This window comes from Paramisgurnus dabryanus, chromosome 13, assembly GCF_030506205.2.
Source record: "Paramisgurnus dabryanus chromosome 13, PD_genome_1.1, whole genome shotgun sequence".
In the NCBI taxonomy this organism is placed as follows: Eukaryota; Metazoa; Chordata; class Actinopteri; order Cypriniformes; family Cobitidae; genus Paramisgurnus; species Paramisgurnus dabryanus.
Window position 1 is genome coordinate 14,059,346 of NC_133349.1, and position 16,155 is coordinate 14,075,500.

The 16,155-nt window shown below is 37.5% G+C and overlaps 1 protein-coding gene across 1 annotated transcript; it reads right to left on the reverse strand.

Moving 5' to 3' along the window:
- Nucleotides 1–7,324: 7,324 nt before the first annotated feature.
- Nucleotides 7,325–13,164, reverse strand: LOC135789284 (G-protein coupled receptor family C group 6 member A-like). The gene is made up of 6 exons (XM_065299062.2): nucleotides 12,756–13,164; nucleotides 12,232–12,529; nucleotides 11,388–12,143; nucleotides 11,086–11,280; nucleotides 10,875–10,998; nucleotides 7,325–8,823 (listed from the first exon to the last, which is right to left on the reverse strand). The coding sequence occupies exons 1-6, from the start codon at nucleotides 12,965–12,967 to the stop codon at nucleotides 7,796–7,798; spliced, it is 2,613 nt and encodes an 870-aa protein (XP_065155134.1). The 5' UTR covers nucleotides 12,968–13,164; the 3' UTR covers nucleotides 7,325–7,795.
- Between the last annotated feature and the right edge of the window lie 2,991 nt (nucleotides 13,165–16,155).

Consider the following 16,155-nt stretch of genomic DNA (forward strand, 5'->3'; position numbering starts at 1 on the left):
TATATAGCTTAAGTCAACATTGAACATTGAAATAAGGAAAATTTCCCGGTTTACTCGCCCAAAATACGGGAAAATTTCAACATTAATCTTTCTGTTGCTATACCTCTGCTGACAGCAAAAAACTGCTGTATTAACCAAGCGAGTTGTGAAGCTAGGTCGTACTTGACTTTGCTTGATTGGTATGAAATCGTGCTCTCACAACAACCACGCTATTAAAACGGCTAACGTTATTTATTTATTCACTCTTTTTTTCAAAAGGATACAAATCGTTAATAATTCAGATTTTGTCCACATACCGGTCCCTGGCTTCCTATTTAACATATCCCGTTAAATTCCACATACTTTTCGGGATTTTAAAAACTTGTTCCTTTATTTCATTCTCCCAACTCTGCTGCTTCTCCTCATTCTACTTGCTGTATGGTAACATTCGCGAGGTCATCAACATGGCCGCCACACTCCATAATGCAACGCGACATCCAAGCACCTATTAATCCGCTTAATCTAATGCAGTTATTAATGATAAGAAAAAGGAGAGAGAGAGAGAGAGAGAGAGAGAGAGAGAGAGAGAGAGAGAGAGAGAGAGAGAGAGAGAGAGAGAGAGAGAGAGAGAGAGAACGAGGACACCCTTGTGCGTTGTTATTGCCTCGGAAAATTGTCTGTTATGTTGTTTTTGCTAGTACGTTATCTATGCGAAGTGAGAAGTGATATGGAAATGTAACGCGGTCAAGAGAGCTGCCTGGAACTACGTTCGCCTTGCGTTTCCCAAAAAATAATTGCACCCCTCAGAACGTTCATCAGCCAATCAGATTCAAGCATTCAACGGACCCGTAGTATAACCACTCATGGTAAATGTTTAACATTGTGTATCAATATTAAATTGTAGAAGTTTTATTGTAACAAAAAAGTAACATGGAATCAATTACTTAGAAAAGCAAAGCAACACCATATATCCAAAAACATGAGATGGGTTTTATGCCAGGTAAAATAGCAGTTTAGTGCCATCTAGCGACTAAAATTAGGTATAAATAATAAATACTTATATATGATTAAAAAAACTAGCTAATTTTTTTTAGCTAGAGCTAAACCAAATTTAACTTTCATCATCCATTTATTTATTTATTTCGTAAATAGCTGTTCTAATAAAGGCCAGTTAACACTGATCTAACACCAACCAACTCCAAACAAACGCCAAAGAAAAGTAATTCAACATATTCAACAAAGTCTCATTTACTTTGATCCAAGATCGGGGTTTACTGACCCAACAAACTCCAACAAACACATTTGGATCAGTGTGAATTGGCCTTAATGCTGAACTGTGGTTATTATTTATCCATAATCTAATAAACTGTTTCATACAGACTTAATATATGTAGGATTCTGAATAGACTATAACTACATCAAACTCTGCATTGTAAATACAGAGTTATAAGCATGCTTTATACACAGGTACCATGGTATCCCTGAATACCATAAAGCCCATGTGTTACTTGCTGACAGTGATGGACTCCAAGATTGCGGGATCAACCGTACTTCGTCCTTATGCTGCATGCATAAATCTAGTCTAACTCTATGCTAACATTATATGAAGTGCTATCATGGATATTTTAGCTGGTGCCTGGTAGATTTTATATTTGGATCCTGCAGTTTCATATTAGTCAGGGTTCCAGCCAACTGCACTTATAGGACCTCCACAAGATGGCAGTAGGGGTTATGCTAATCAACATGAGCTTTTTATCTCTGTGTGACTCATGAAAACCCAGCACCAGTGTTTTGTTTGTTTGACTGTGGATGACAGTAATAATAATAAAATTCATTTCAGTGAATGCAATGCATCATCACACAGTGACATAATAGAGGTTTTTGAACTGCTTTGTGTGCAAGTTCAGCCCCTTTTTCTTTTCCCTTTACACAAAGTGAGGTCCAAAATATCTATATTTAGTTTGACCAAATGGATCACAATTGGGATAAATTGGAATTCGCTCTATAAATGTGTAACTGACTGTCAATGTCCCTCTTTGGACAAGATTGAGTTCTTGCAGAGCCATGAGAACCGTATTTACCAAAAGACTTTTGACCTGATCGAGCACTACTTTGAGGTGGAGAAGGAAGACGCCAGCATCGTTCTGCAAGTTAATCAGAATCAGGGGCAGTATATTTTCAGCACGCAGAGGCACCAATGAAATCTTTGCTGCTGGCCAAGCTTTCAGGCCTTGTTTTCTCCATCCATCCTGCCTGGAGACTCCCCCTCCTCTCTGTAGCGCAGGTTTTACTCCAGAAACAGAGCACCTTATAGCTGCTCTCACCAGAAATGATGCAGACCCCACAGTGATCCAATACATTTTCCATTTACAACTTGCCCATCTGCAAACGGAGATTGCTTTTAAAAAAACTTTAAAAAACCTCCAGCTTTTATTGTTCTTCTTGTTGTTATTATTAGACATTGGCACTGGTGTTCTGTTAGGTAAACTTTACTCCATGTCCCTTCAGAAATGTGAAGCTACCTCGTCAATCGGCAATCGTGTGGGACAAGCGCCCAGCCTTCAGCTCTGACATTTCTCTTCTCGTGTGGAGTATACATGCTTCTTTGCAAATGGATATGTGTGGCATAAAGCACAATGGTCTGACATGGTGTTTGGCGAGACAAAGAATGTATTTGGATTGATTTGACTGCGTGTCATCACACATACTGCTTGTCCCATGTTTGTTAACAAACAAGCATGTATCCTGAGGGCACGCCGTGCCTCTTGCACACTATTTATTTTCATGTGACATTTACTAGAATAGCCAGACCTCTGATACAGAAGTGTATTTATTGTGCTGTTCAAAGTAACTGGTCTGCACGGTCCAGCTGTTCAGAAACCAGCGAGCAGACCGTTCCCCTGTCACCCGCTTTGCTGATGCTAATAAAGCGTCCTTTAAAACGTTGTATGCAGTTATTTAAGAGTGTTTCACATGATCACCCAGATTACATTAGTATATCATTATCATATTGAAAAGTATTACATTGGGTTGTTTCTGATCTCACCAGAACATGTTTGTTTTGCCACTGGTTTTAATTTTGATTTATTTAACGTTTGACACATTATAGAAAATGCTCAGATTAAATAGTAATTTTATGTTATATACATTCAAGACACAAGGGAATGTTTTTGCGTGATGTCCAGTGAAAAATACTAATTTTTTATGACTGTGTTATGTTGTAAAATGTAAGCTTTTCCTTGATTGGCCCCTACTTACATTTCTTTTTTGTCTAAATGATGTTTTATTAACAAAGTTCGGGAGGAGCACGTTCAGATAATTAATCACAGGTGGAAGCACTCAGCAATTATACACAGGTGGAAACACTCAGCAATTAACCATGAGAGGGTACATATAGACTCAGCAGTCTTACCTCGATCCATTGACAGTTTGTAGCATCCCACCACCACCCCTTCTCCACAATTCTAGTTCTAAAAACCACTTACACAGGGGGGGTACTCTGGGTTCGGGCCAAGTCCGAGCTCGAAGCCCTCCCCCGGACAGCACGCCAAACACGCATTCTAAATTACTCTATAAATTATATGTAAGTGTGAACTCGTGAATTCTCGTTTATTTCCTTTCTTTTTTAAACACCTCAATTGAATTTACTGGCAAGGAAATTACTTTTGTAATATAAACCTGTATGGCAGAAAATTGCTGGCAAATATTTACTTCCTCGTTTCACCCATACCTGTAATTGTTTAACATTGATCCAGATAAATAAGAATTATAACAATGGGAAGTCCATATATTTACAAACCACTGATAATGTATCATGAAACTTTCTTAAGCACATTCAATTGTGTATAGTTTTGTAGTATTTCTCATATTTGTACAATGTTTTCTAAGTTTGGGTTGCTTTTTGCATTTGTGTTATCATTGGTACAAATTTACAGTATAGAGGAGGTCATCACTTTCCTCAAGGACAAATGTTGATATTGTGTGAAACTGTGTAGAAAAATAAATAAACAGGCAAATAAAATGTTCTGTTACACATTCAGATATCAGGCGTACTGGGATGAAAAAGTGGTTTGGCTCTTATTTCTCTTCTTGACGTAAACCTCAATGACATAAGTGGCGGTTAAAGGGCAGACATCAAACGTCGCTGTTTTCTTTCATGTCATCTGATTCATCTCCTGGTAGGGTTGCAAGCAAGTGTGACCATCTTGACAAATATAAGAGTTGTGTCATAACAGATAACAGATGAAGATTTACGTCTGTTTTGCTTCTTTGGAAATCCACATGAGCTATGAAGACTTTTCAATGGTGTCTAAACAATTAAATATACTGTCTGGGAAGTTTAAAAGGTTTTCTGTGATAGGTAAAAAAAAATTATTTGTTTTAAACATCTCATAAAAAAGTAAAGTAATATTTAAAATGCCATGACATTAAAAATGTATCATAAATTATATTCTTGTAACTCTTGTACTCTTTATTGTACATTCTTTACTATAAAGAAAATAAGTTGATATGACACAATCTGAACAATACTTGTTGACTGATATTTAAAAACTTAATATTTAGTCATATATTCTTAATCTCATATTTATGTAAAAAAAAGAAAGAAAGAAAATTCCAAACTGCAATTGGATCCACAGTTGTTGAACTTCACATTGTCCATAACCATCTTGTTTTAGTTTCTGTGACTTCCTTTGATGAACATGTTTTCAAACACTCCTGGGTTTTAATTTACATGTTCTTTGGGATTGTATGTTTGCAGATCATCTCAGATATGTCTCAACAAATATTTAACTATGGGATCGTGAACTATAACATCAGCCGACAGGTAAATAGTTGTAAATCCACACATTTTTGTGTAATATTATCGTTTAGTGAGGGGAAAATAAGAGCGTTCAGGTGACAAAAACTGGACATGCAAGTTTGAAGAGGGGAAAACCGTGGAAACTGTAAAACTGAAGAAGGCATGCCATTGGCAATAATCACCCACTGTCTGCTCTCATTGCTGTCAGGGTTGGCGTTACACACAAATAACAATGAAGCATTGACTCATCAGCTTTCTTAAGACAACCGCTGCAAAATTTATGTTGCTCAGATGTTGCATGTTTGCGCCCCCTTCTTAAATTTCAAGTTGGATTTTTCTCACACTTTGTGACATTTGATACTTAAGTCTATGGCTGCTAAAAACAGCATTCACACTTTGGGCCCTATCTTGCACCCAGCGCAATGGACTTTGTCAGTGACGCATGTATCATTCTTATTTTGCACCGGCGCACAGCGGGTTTTTCCCCCCACAGACGCACGTCGGCAAACTAGGGAATGAACTTGCGCTCCCTGGGCGGTTCAGCGCAAAAAAGGAGGCATGTTCCGGCGCAAACCATCCCTGATGCTATTTTGCAGTTTCAAAAAACAATTGCGCCACTGACCAAAAAAAACTAGTCTAAAGTCAGTGGCGCGTTGCGCGTGGTTCATTATGCTATTTTAAGGGCGCATGCTTGACCATAATATAGCGTGCACAACGTGCACACACTTTGCATCTAATCTACACCGATGCAACAGTTATTTTTGCAAATCATAAATTGATACAATAAAAAATATTAACACATGAGATAAGGGAAATCATAGTGGTGAGCATTGTGGTGATAGTTTTTATTTATTGTGTGGCTGCGTTAAAAAATTCTCATGCAAATAAAGATGAAAATATTTTCATAAGAAACCTTAATGTATATGAACTTGATTTGTAAGTGTACTTTGGGGTTGGACCTTGCTTGCGTTTCTTGGGTCCGATTTCAAAGCCCCCAAACCCTTTCAGCGGTGAGGGTGGACGCAGATCTGTGTAGAGGTAGATCCACCTCCCGTTACACGGCGTGCCCGATTTATGCTGGCAAGCTTGGGATTCCCCCGTCTCCTGACATCATTGTAATACTTGGCGCAACGATGGGGATGCCAGCTGATGAGACAAATGTGGCTATTTCCTCTCACGCCTGTTTAATCTACGCTGATTTGGGCGGGATTCTCCTATCCCTATACAAAACAATTTCTCTGTCTTTGACTGCTCTTACAAGAACGTCTGTCTCCTCGGCTGTGAACCGCTCCTGGCGTGCGCCTGGTAAATCCGCCATAATAATAGCAACCCGCCATGGAACTTGCGCCCTTGCATTTAAAGGAAATGTTGGATAGCGTTCTGATTGGTTTATTTGACGTTACGCCCAAACCACACCTATGAATAATGAACCTACTTCAGACCAACCCCTTATTGATTTGCGCCTGGCGCAAGAGTTATTTCTCCCGCCGGGAAAATAGCAACAGCGCCCAAGATCCGCCCACAAAGTCACTTGCGCATTGCGCTTCGCACTTGCGTTTCAGATCGTTAAAATAGGGCCCCATGTCTTTAATGCAGTTCAATGTATTATAAGTTCATCTCTATATTTTAGAAGGTGTATTGAACTAGAATCCATGTAAAGCAATACCTCTAAAAAAGAAATGCCTATGAAACTGAAACCCTGGACTACATTAAATGTATAGTAATGTATACACATGCCAATAAATGCATTACTGTGGCTGATATGAACTTACAATTGTTTATCAGTATTTATTCATCTTTTTTAATTTTAGTTAATGTCAATACAGTAATTCATGTTAGTTCAGTGAATTAACTAATGTTAACAGTTATAACAAAACATGTTTTGCATAAACAAGCATAAACTAAAAATAATAAATGATATAGAAGTATTGTTCACAATTAGTTCATGTTAGCTAATGCATTAAGAAATGTTATCAAATACAACCTTATTGCACAGTGTTTAGGTTACTGGATGTTTGTGTCTAATAAAAGGGTTTGTGACAGTTCTCAACACACAGTCACAAGTGTGATGATGAAGTATTGTGAATAAATGGCCGCTGGGACTCTCATAGTGTCACTGAAGCATTAGGCCTGTGGCAAAGAAAGTCGTTATGACATATGGAGAGAGAAATGAGCAAAAAAATAATAAAGATGAGTAATTTGACACTAGGCAGGTGTCTGGGAGGATATGCTGCCTGCAACATACTGATGCTTGTGGATTGATTAAAAATGCAAGTTTGGTCTAACAGGAAACATTATATTTTCTTTGTTATGATTATTCTATTGAACTTGATATGTATTTCTGAACTCATTTTTGATCCCTGACTGCCAGTACAAGAAATATTTAATACATGTCTAGTGAGTAAATTGGCACATTTTGTTTGGATGTTTAATGAAAAAATAATCTTAAGCAGTCGTTTGAGATGCATTGTGAAATTATTTACACATTTGTACACATTACTTGTAATAAACAATATATACATATTTTTGTAATACGCTGTTTACTACATAAAATCATCATGCATAATGTAAAGAAAATTCTGAGGAAATATAACCTTCATATCTTTTATATTGACTGAGTAACGCTATGTCGAAAATTGAAATGTGAAATCAATGATGGAAATCAAACTCTAATCTCATATTTGGATTATGAGACTTTAGCCTGGATTTCACATACATGGTAAGAATTATTTAAATGGTTTTAATTAATACAGCTTCAAATAACAACAAGGTTTAGTTTAATGACGGAATATGACAGGTTGTGATTCAGTGTTTTTAAACATTTATTTAGCTATACTAAAATTAAAACAGTTATTATATACAGTATAAACACACAAAGCAATGATTTTTTTGCATTATTCATATTAAACATCAACCGTATGGGATCATAGTCTTTTCTTGATCTAGATGCCAACATCTCATATTTTATATCTGATGGTGGACCGCCGATCTTTTTATTCCTGGCATTGTTTACATTTAAGTCACTGTTTGTTTTTCTTTTTGTGCAGAAACATGAGGTTCATTGTCAGCAGCTACAAGTTGAGAATTGGATATGATATAGACTGGCTTAGTTTCACTTAAACCCCTGATGTTTTCAGCACTTCTGCAGGAATATTCGTATACATTTTTCAGAAAAGCATCTCTGGTATTGTGCTCTTTTTTAAAAATGATTATGTAACATTTCGGCAAGAAGTGGCAGCTCAATATTCCATAGTTGGATATAAGAATAACCACCATCTCCACAGCTGGTAAGTATTTGCCACTTGTGGTAACGTGCACAGGTATAAAAATAACACAGGCCATGAGATAAATGAGCATACCGAACGTAATGAACTTTGCTTCGTTGTATTTCTGCGGAAGTTTCCTGCCTTTGTAAGCGAAACTGAAACACACTAGTGCCAATAAAATGATGTATGCCAGCATGACCCCAAATGCCACGTCTGAGCCCTCGTTACACTTTATCAGAATGACTTTGGGGTTAGGCACCTTGTCTTTATAAGGGCTGTGCAAGGTCAGCCAAACGGTGCAAATGATGACCTGCACCCCCGTGCAGACACAGATGATCACGTACGGCTTGTAAAGACTGGTCGGATGCTCCCTTAACTCCAAGTTCATTTGAAAAGCCAGAAGGATCTTCAAAGACTTGACCAAAATGCATGAGACACAGAGCGTGAAGCTCAGGCCGAAGACCACCTGCCTCACCTTACACGTCATGTTGCACGGTTCACCCACAAAGAAGACAACGCTGACGAAACTTCCCAGAAGGGAAACAAGAATCAGATGACAGAGAGGTCCACCTGCTGCCTTTACCACAGGAGAGTTCCTCTGATAGATGAAGATTGCAGAGATCAAGAAGAGGAAGAGGACGCCCAAAGCAGCCAAGGTTAAGAGCACTATAGCTAACCCACTATTCCACTCAAAGTACTCATAAGTCTTGGGGTTACACTTGGAGCTTCGAGGGTCTGACCACTCGTCTGTTTTACATGAGTAGCACTGGACCATGTCTGAAATGCAATAGTGAAGAATTTATTTATATGTTGAGATAAAATAGGCTTAACATTGAAATGCAATCCGAACATTGAATTTTAAGCCATAATTACAAAGAAAAGTCGTATTGAGGTGTATATATTTACTGTATACAGACTGTTAAAAGCTGTTTTATTTTCACAGAATGTTTTTACATACAGGTGCTGGACATATAATTAGAATATCATCAGAAAGTTTATTAATTTCACTAAATCCATTCAAAAAGTGAAACTTGTATATTATATTCATTCATTACACACAGACTGATATATTTCAAATGTTTATTTCTTTTCATTTTAATGATTATAACTGACAACTAAGGAAAATCTCAAATTCAGTTTCTCAGAAAATTTGAATATTGTTAAAAACAGCTGGTGCCAGACTCTAATCAGCTTATTAACTCAAAACACCTGCAAAGGCATTTAAATGGTCTCTCAGTCTGCTTCTGTAGGCTACACAATCATGGGGAAAACTGCTGACTTCACAGTTGTCCAAAAGACGACCACTGACACCTTCGCACAAGGAGGGCAAGACACAAAAGGTCATTGCAAAAGAGGCTGGCTGTTCACAGAGCTCTGTGTCTTAGAGAGGCGAAGGGAAGGAAAAGATGTGGTAGAAAAAAGTGTACAAGCAATAGGGATAACCATACAGTGGAGAGGATTATCAAACAAAACCCATTCAAAACGTGGGGGAGATTCACAAAGATTGGACTGCAGCTGGAGTCAGTGCTTCAAGAACCATTATGCACGGACGTATGCAAGAGACGGGTTTCAGCTGTCGCATTCCTTGTGTCAAGCCACTCTTGAACAACAGACAGCTTCAGAAGTGGGCTAAAGACAAAAAGGACTGGGCTGCTGCCGAGTGGTCCAAAGTTATGTTCTCTGATGAAAGTAAATTTAGCATTTCCTATGGAAATCAGGGTCCCAGAGTCTGGAATAAAAGTGGAAAGGCACACAATCCACATTGCTTGAGGTCCAGTGTAAAGTTTCCACAGTGAGTGATGGTTTGGGGTGCCATGTCATCTGCTGGTGTTGGTCCACTGTGTTTTCTGAGGTCCAAGGTCAATGCAATCATATACCAGGAAGTTTTAGAGCACTTCATGCTTCACGCTGCTGAACCAACTTTATGGAGATGCAGATTTCATTTTCCAACAGAACTTGGCACCTGCACACAGTGCCAAAGCTACCAGAACCTGATTTAAGGACCATGGTATCCCTGTTCTTAATTGGCCAGCAAACTCCCCTGACTTTAACCCCTATCTATGGGGTATTGGAAGATGCGATATAACAGACCCAACAATGCAGAAGAGCTGAAGGCCAGTATCAGAGCAACCTGGGCTCTCAAAACACTTGAGCAGAGTGCCACAGAGTAATAGACTCCGTGCCACGCCACATTGCTGCAGTAATTCAGGAAAAAGGAGCTCCAACGAAGTATCGAGTGCTGTACATGCTCATACTTTTCATGTCCATATTTTTCTGTTGGCTCAGATTTCTAAAAATACTTTCTTTGTATTGGTCTTAAGTAATATTCAAATTTTCTGAAATACTGAATGTGGGATGTCAAAATTAAAATAAATAAACATTTGAAATATATCAGTCTGTGTGTAATGAATGAATATAATATACAAGTTTCAGTTTTTGAATGGAATTAGTAAAATAAATCAACTTTTTGATAATATTCTAATTATATGACCATCACCTGTAAATATCTATTTACATATATATCTTTAATACGCAAAACTGTAAAGTGCTAAAAAGACTAGCTGGGTTTCCACAGCCAGGATCACATAGTGTAATGTAAGGAGATCATTGTTTTTAATATTAAATTATTAACACTGAAAAAATTGATAAATAATATATAATATGTTTTTAATATATTTTAGACTGTTTTTAATTTTGTGTACATATACTGTATTTTCTGTTTGTAGCTTAATAAAAGAGTGAAAAATAAATATGAATGGACATTAAAACTTTGCTAAAACAACAAAGCTGGTGGTGGTGGACTAATACTTTTTTATATAGGAACTTGCCTGTGTTGTTGGAGTAATAGTTTTCTGAGCAACTGATGCATTCGTAACAGCAAGTGTGTTGACCTTCGGCTGTCTTCTTAATCTCCCCTGGCTGACAGCTGTTTGAGCATTTTGATATCACATTCTGAGAAGAAAAAGAGTTATTAAGATACTACAGTATATACAACTCTAAAACTATCATTATAAGTAGTATATAATACAGACATATCACCTCAAAAGCACTTAGATTCTGGTGTATATAGGTGAAACTGGCAGTGATTATATCGTATTCAGCAATTTTAACAGTTTTCAATTCATTTTTTTGCCACAACAAGACATCATATCCCAAATTAATCTCGCCGCTTGTACTGAACTTGTAATTCACCCCCTCCATCTCAATGGTGATGTTTTTCATCTGTTCAAGGAACTGAAAACAAAAAAACAAAACATTTGTGATGTGTTAATACTTTTCTGAAAAATATAAACATTTAAAAGAATTTGAGTTTTAATTTGGCTAACGTTGAGGTAAAGTACCTGCCAGGGATAGATATCTGTTGCATTCTTGCATTGGCGTTTCCCACATAGTTCAGCCACAGCTTTTGCAACAACAGTGACAGCCAGCTGAATGCTAAAAACTATCTCCGGATTAGTATTTTCTAGGAGTTTCTGTACGGCCACTGTAATATTTCCTACATTCGGATCTTTTAAAAACTCTTTCAGAAGTGAATGCATAATTTCTTCATCCTCAAACTGTAAATCCTTAAGAAACTGTTTGAACGATGTAACATTTCCACTCTTGAAGGTAAACCCAAGTACATCTCCGATATCTGTGAGATTCACTTCTTCAAGAATATTTGTAGCAGTCGACCAATTATCGCTGGCCACCCACACCCTCCTATCAAAAACTTTACCATACAAACCCTTGAATAAGTCTTTCATTTGAGAAGATTTAGCAAAGGAGACCACCACTTTAACTTTAGGGTTATTGACAATGGTGTTCACCGTCTTGTTGATCGAGGTGTTAAGTTTTTGTTTATCCGCAAGCGAGTCGGGTAGGATTTGCTTGAAAGCAACGCAAATTCCCTCCTGTGCGGCCTGGGCAACAAAGCTTTCCATAGCAGAACGCCCGTAGTCTCCGTCTGTAGTAATAATTCCAACCCAGTTCCATTTCCTGTCCTTCAACAGTTTGACCATGGCCCTGGTCTGGTACTCATCACTGGGGACAGTCCTCATGAAAGCAGGAAAACGACTTTTGTCGCTCAGAATGATGGCTGTCGATGCGTAACTAATCTGCAACAGGTACACAGATGACAAGTGAATGAATCGTAATACCTCAGGGTAGTTTTTTTCGGAGCTTTACTGAAACAAAAGAGCTTACCTGTGGAATTAGTAGAAGGTTAAGTTCCCTGGCAACAGCAATGGAGATTTCAGAAGAAGAGGTCCCAATTATAGCCATGGTGGGTTTGGCATCTAGAGAAGAGTTTGTCGCTACATCACAGGCTGAGGATGACCGTGTAAAATCCTGGACGGCCCAAAGTGCAGTGGTAACATCAGAACATGTGTCTTGAATGCGGTATCCAAGAGTAATGTTCAAATTTCTCAACATAGGCGATCTGTTGGCAACTTCCACAGCATGAATCATAACTAAGGGCTGAGTTAGACCTCTTGCGTAAAGTCTGGAGAGAAACAACATTGTGCAAAGGTGACTCAACGTACATCCTTCAGATTTTAGTTTGCAATGTTGCAATGACTAGAAATAAGTGAAAATTTGAAACTTGGACCCTTAAAATAAAATATAAATCAAGATTCTAGTTGACCAACTATAATATCTGAAAAAAATATGAACGCCCAATCTCCATTTATTAGAGCTTTATGGCTGAATCCTTTACAGTGAACACTCACCTGCTGCAGTTAGAACGCTGGGGTGGTGAGATGCTGTATACGTTCATGTTGATATCCTCCACCACCTCATGGATGGGAAAAAGCCCTCCGATGATGATGTCTCCTGGAGCCGTGGATTCTGGAAAGCTAGGTTTTGTCAGAGTGGCTTCAGTCACTTCCTTCAACCAAGAGACCATCAGAAAGAGATTCATCAAAACCAAATAAGACATCATTGCTTCAGGCTGTTACGGCCCGAGTTAACCTGGTTGACTGACTGGTTCTTTCTCACATCTTTGTTTATACACACACAGCTTTCTTCATGCAAGCTTCTGGAATGAAAAATATAGACACGACAATACCTCCCACAACTTTTTAAAGTCCCACCCCCTAAACCTTAAAGCAGGTGTCTTCCTGTAAAACAGGTGAAATTAAACCAATCTCCAACAATTGTCTTAACAAAAGAAAACGAAAAAAAGCTCAACATACAATGAAAAGTGTACTGGAAAAACAACAAAGTTAAACAATTCTTGACGGTTGCTGCACATATTAAACTATATAACAACTTGTAGTATATTTTAATATTTACTAATTACGTATATATTTTTATTATTGTGAAATGATCAATTATGATAATTGATAAATAACATAAATCGATATAAACGGTTTAATTATGCCTAATAAGTTAGATTATTTCACGTAAGCCTTTGTTTATGTTGTAACTGCTTTTAAAAATATAAATATATTAATTTAGCGTAAATTCTGTGTAATAAAAAAGGGTACTAACCACTGATCTATATAAATGACTGGATTGCGCATGACGTCACACTTGTGAAGCCACCGCGCCGCCATGTTGGTATACCCAAACGTTCTATTAAATCAATGGACGTTATCAGATTTTAATGATAAAACATCACTTTACTCGTCTTCGTTTTTATATGTGAAGTTACCCTGTACATTATTACAACACAAACGTCCAAAGCATGTAAATAGTTACTTACTGAAAGTTGTACATTTTGCGTTTTAAACAGTTATTATACATTCATCTTTATTACAGTATCAGATCAGCAGACAGACCGCAGCATATTTAGTATTAATGACAATAAACGTGCTCATTCTGAAATCTAAATAAATAATCATACTTTGTACCGTATGTGTATGCAATAATTTGCTAGTTTTGTAATAATGTTATCTAAACTTACAAGTTACCTAAACTTATTTAGAGAAATAACGCTGACCGTCACAGTGTAGCTGAATGTCAAACAAAACTTTATTTATACCCGTGTCATTAACAAATGCAACACACACTCACCTTAACGGTTTTTTTATAAATCCATTATCCTGCCCGATTAAAAGATAAACATTGCAAATAACACCAGAATTATCAAATAATTAACGTACACATATCCTAAAAATTAACCTTGTGTAACTGATACGCTGTAAAGCGGGTAAATTTTGATCATGATTTTGAATGGAAGTCAATGACGGGTATACCAAGATGGCGGCTCGAACTCTGTGCTGGCGTCACCTCACGCAGTTACGTCAAGCGTTCTATGCGCAATCCAGTCATTTATATAGATCAGTGGTACTAACCAGCATCACTACAATGTATTATTTAATATGTTTTGTTTCATTCAAGAGATTGTTTTATGTCATGAATTTATTTGGGGGGGGGGGGTGATTGGGGAGGCGTACGGCGTAAAGAACCACTGAGATAGACGATACGATATAGACGAATATATATTGCTTAATAATGTTTCTTTTGAAATAAATTTAAATTGTGTGCGATACGAGATAGACGAATATATTGCTTGATATGCTTATTAATGTTTCTTTTGAAATACATTTAAATTGTGTTTGAATTTTGTGCATGCAGATGTTTAATGTGTCACACAGGGTACATAAATTCGAGGAACTATTTGACCAGGGAAATTGGACCATTCGTTTACTGTTGTCTACATTACTTAACTAACTGCGCACTTTAAGGTATGAATAAAGCAAGTGAGCTAATTTTGACACAGTACGCCGAAAGAGCTGCGCGGGCGCCATCTTGTGCCGAGAAGCGGGAATTCATTCGGCACGAGTTTCACTCTGGATGAGGTATTGCGGTGGATCATGGAATCAAATGGCAGCACTCAATAACGTTCACTATGATTTAAATGGTTGTCCTATGAAATAGTGCATCATTTAAAGGTACAATGGGATAAGTGTTGGACACAGCTCCGCCTCTTAAATCTCTGTTGCTCATTTTATATTAGCGCAAGGTAAAATAGCTATTTGGCGCCATCTAGCGATCCAAAATAAGTAGAAGCAATATGAAATTCAGGACTTCAGCATGGTAGGGCATAGATTTTGTTTGGATTTAGTTTTCATTAAATATGGTGGGGTCATTTAAATACTAATAGACGGTCAGAGAAAAAACTAGAGATAAACCAGGTTTAACTTTCATTCCATTTATTTATTTATTTATTAATAAATAGCTGTGCTATAGCCTATAATAGGATTCTCACAAATCTAGCTCCTCTAGCGTGAAATCAGTGCCTGCTCTTTGACATCAGGAGTAATGTCATGAAAAATATCACAAAGTAGGGCTTCTTTTTTGCATAATCATTTTTTTTTTTTGGTCATTAATGACTTTTTGGCCTGTTTGTATAGAAAAATAATTAAAGGGAAAGTTCATCGAAAAATGAAAATTCCATCATCATTTAATCACTTTCATGTTGTTACAAACCTCTATAAATTTCATTGTTCTGATGAACACAAAGGAAGATATTTTGAGAAATGTTTTAACCAAACCGTTCGTGGACCCCATTCACTTCCATAGTAGGATTAAAAAATACTATGGAAGTAAATGGGGTCCACAAACGGTTTGGTTCCAAATATTTCTCAAAATATCTTCCTTTGCGTTTATCAGAACAAAGAAAGGTATACAGGTTTGTAACAACATGAGAGCGAGTAAATGATGACAAAACATTCATTTTTGGATGAACTATCCCTTTAAGTAGGGTGCAGTTGAGCAACTAAGAACAAAAGGGGACGAAAACAATGTCTTGCTTCTAGGGGAAAAAAAGAGGAAAGACAGGTGGAGGGAGGGAGAGGGCAATGTAGACTCTAATCTGTAAGAGCAAAAGGGCAACTCTAATCGAGTGGATAACCAAGGTATGAGTGGGAAAACAAGGGGAAAATAAACACCACAAGAAGCTGATAGGAAGGCCAAGACAAGAACGCAAGATAGTGGCAGTGGTACGTGGAGATTAGTAGAGGAATGGGAGAGATGAAGAGCCAAAAGAAAGAAAGGAAGAGAGTCTGAGACGACAACTTCCTTGTTTACCAGTTCATGCAAACCTGATAACCAGCAGAAAGCAGGCAGAAGTGAAACACATTGCATTATCTGACCACTGCCGCCTTACTCATCTTGCCCAGA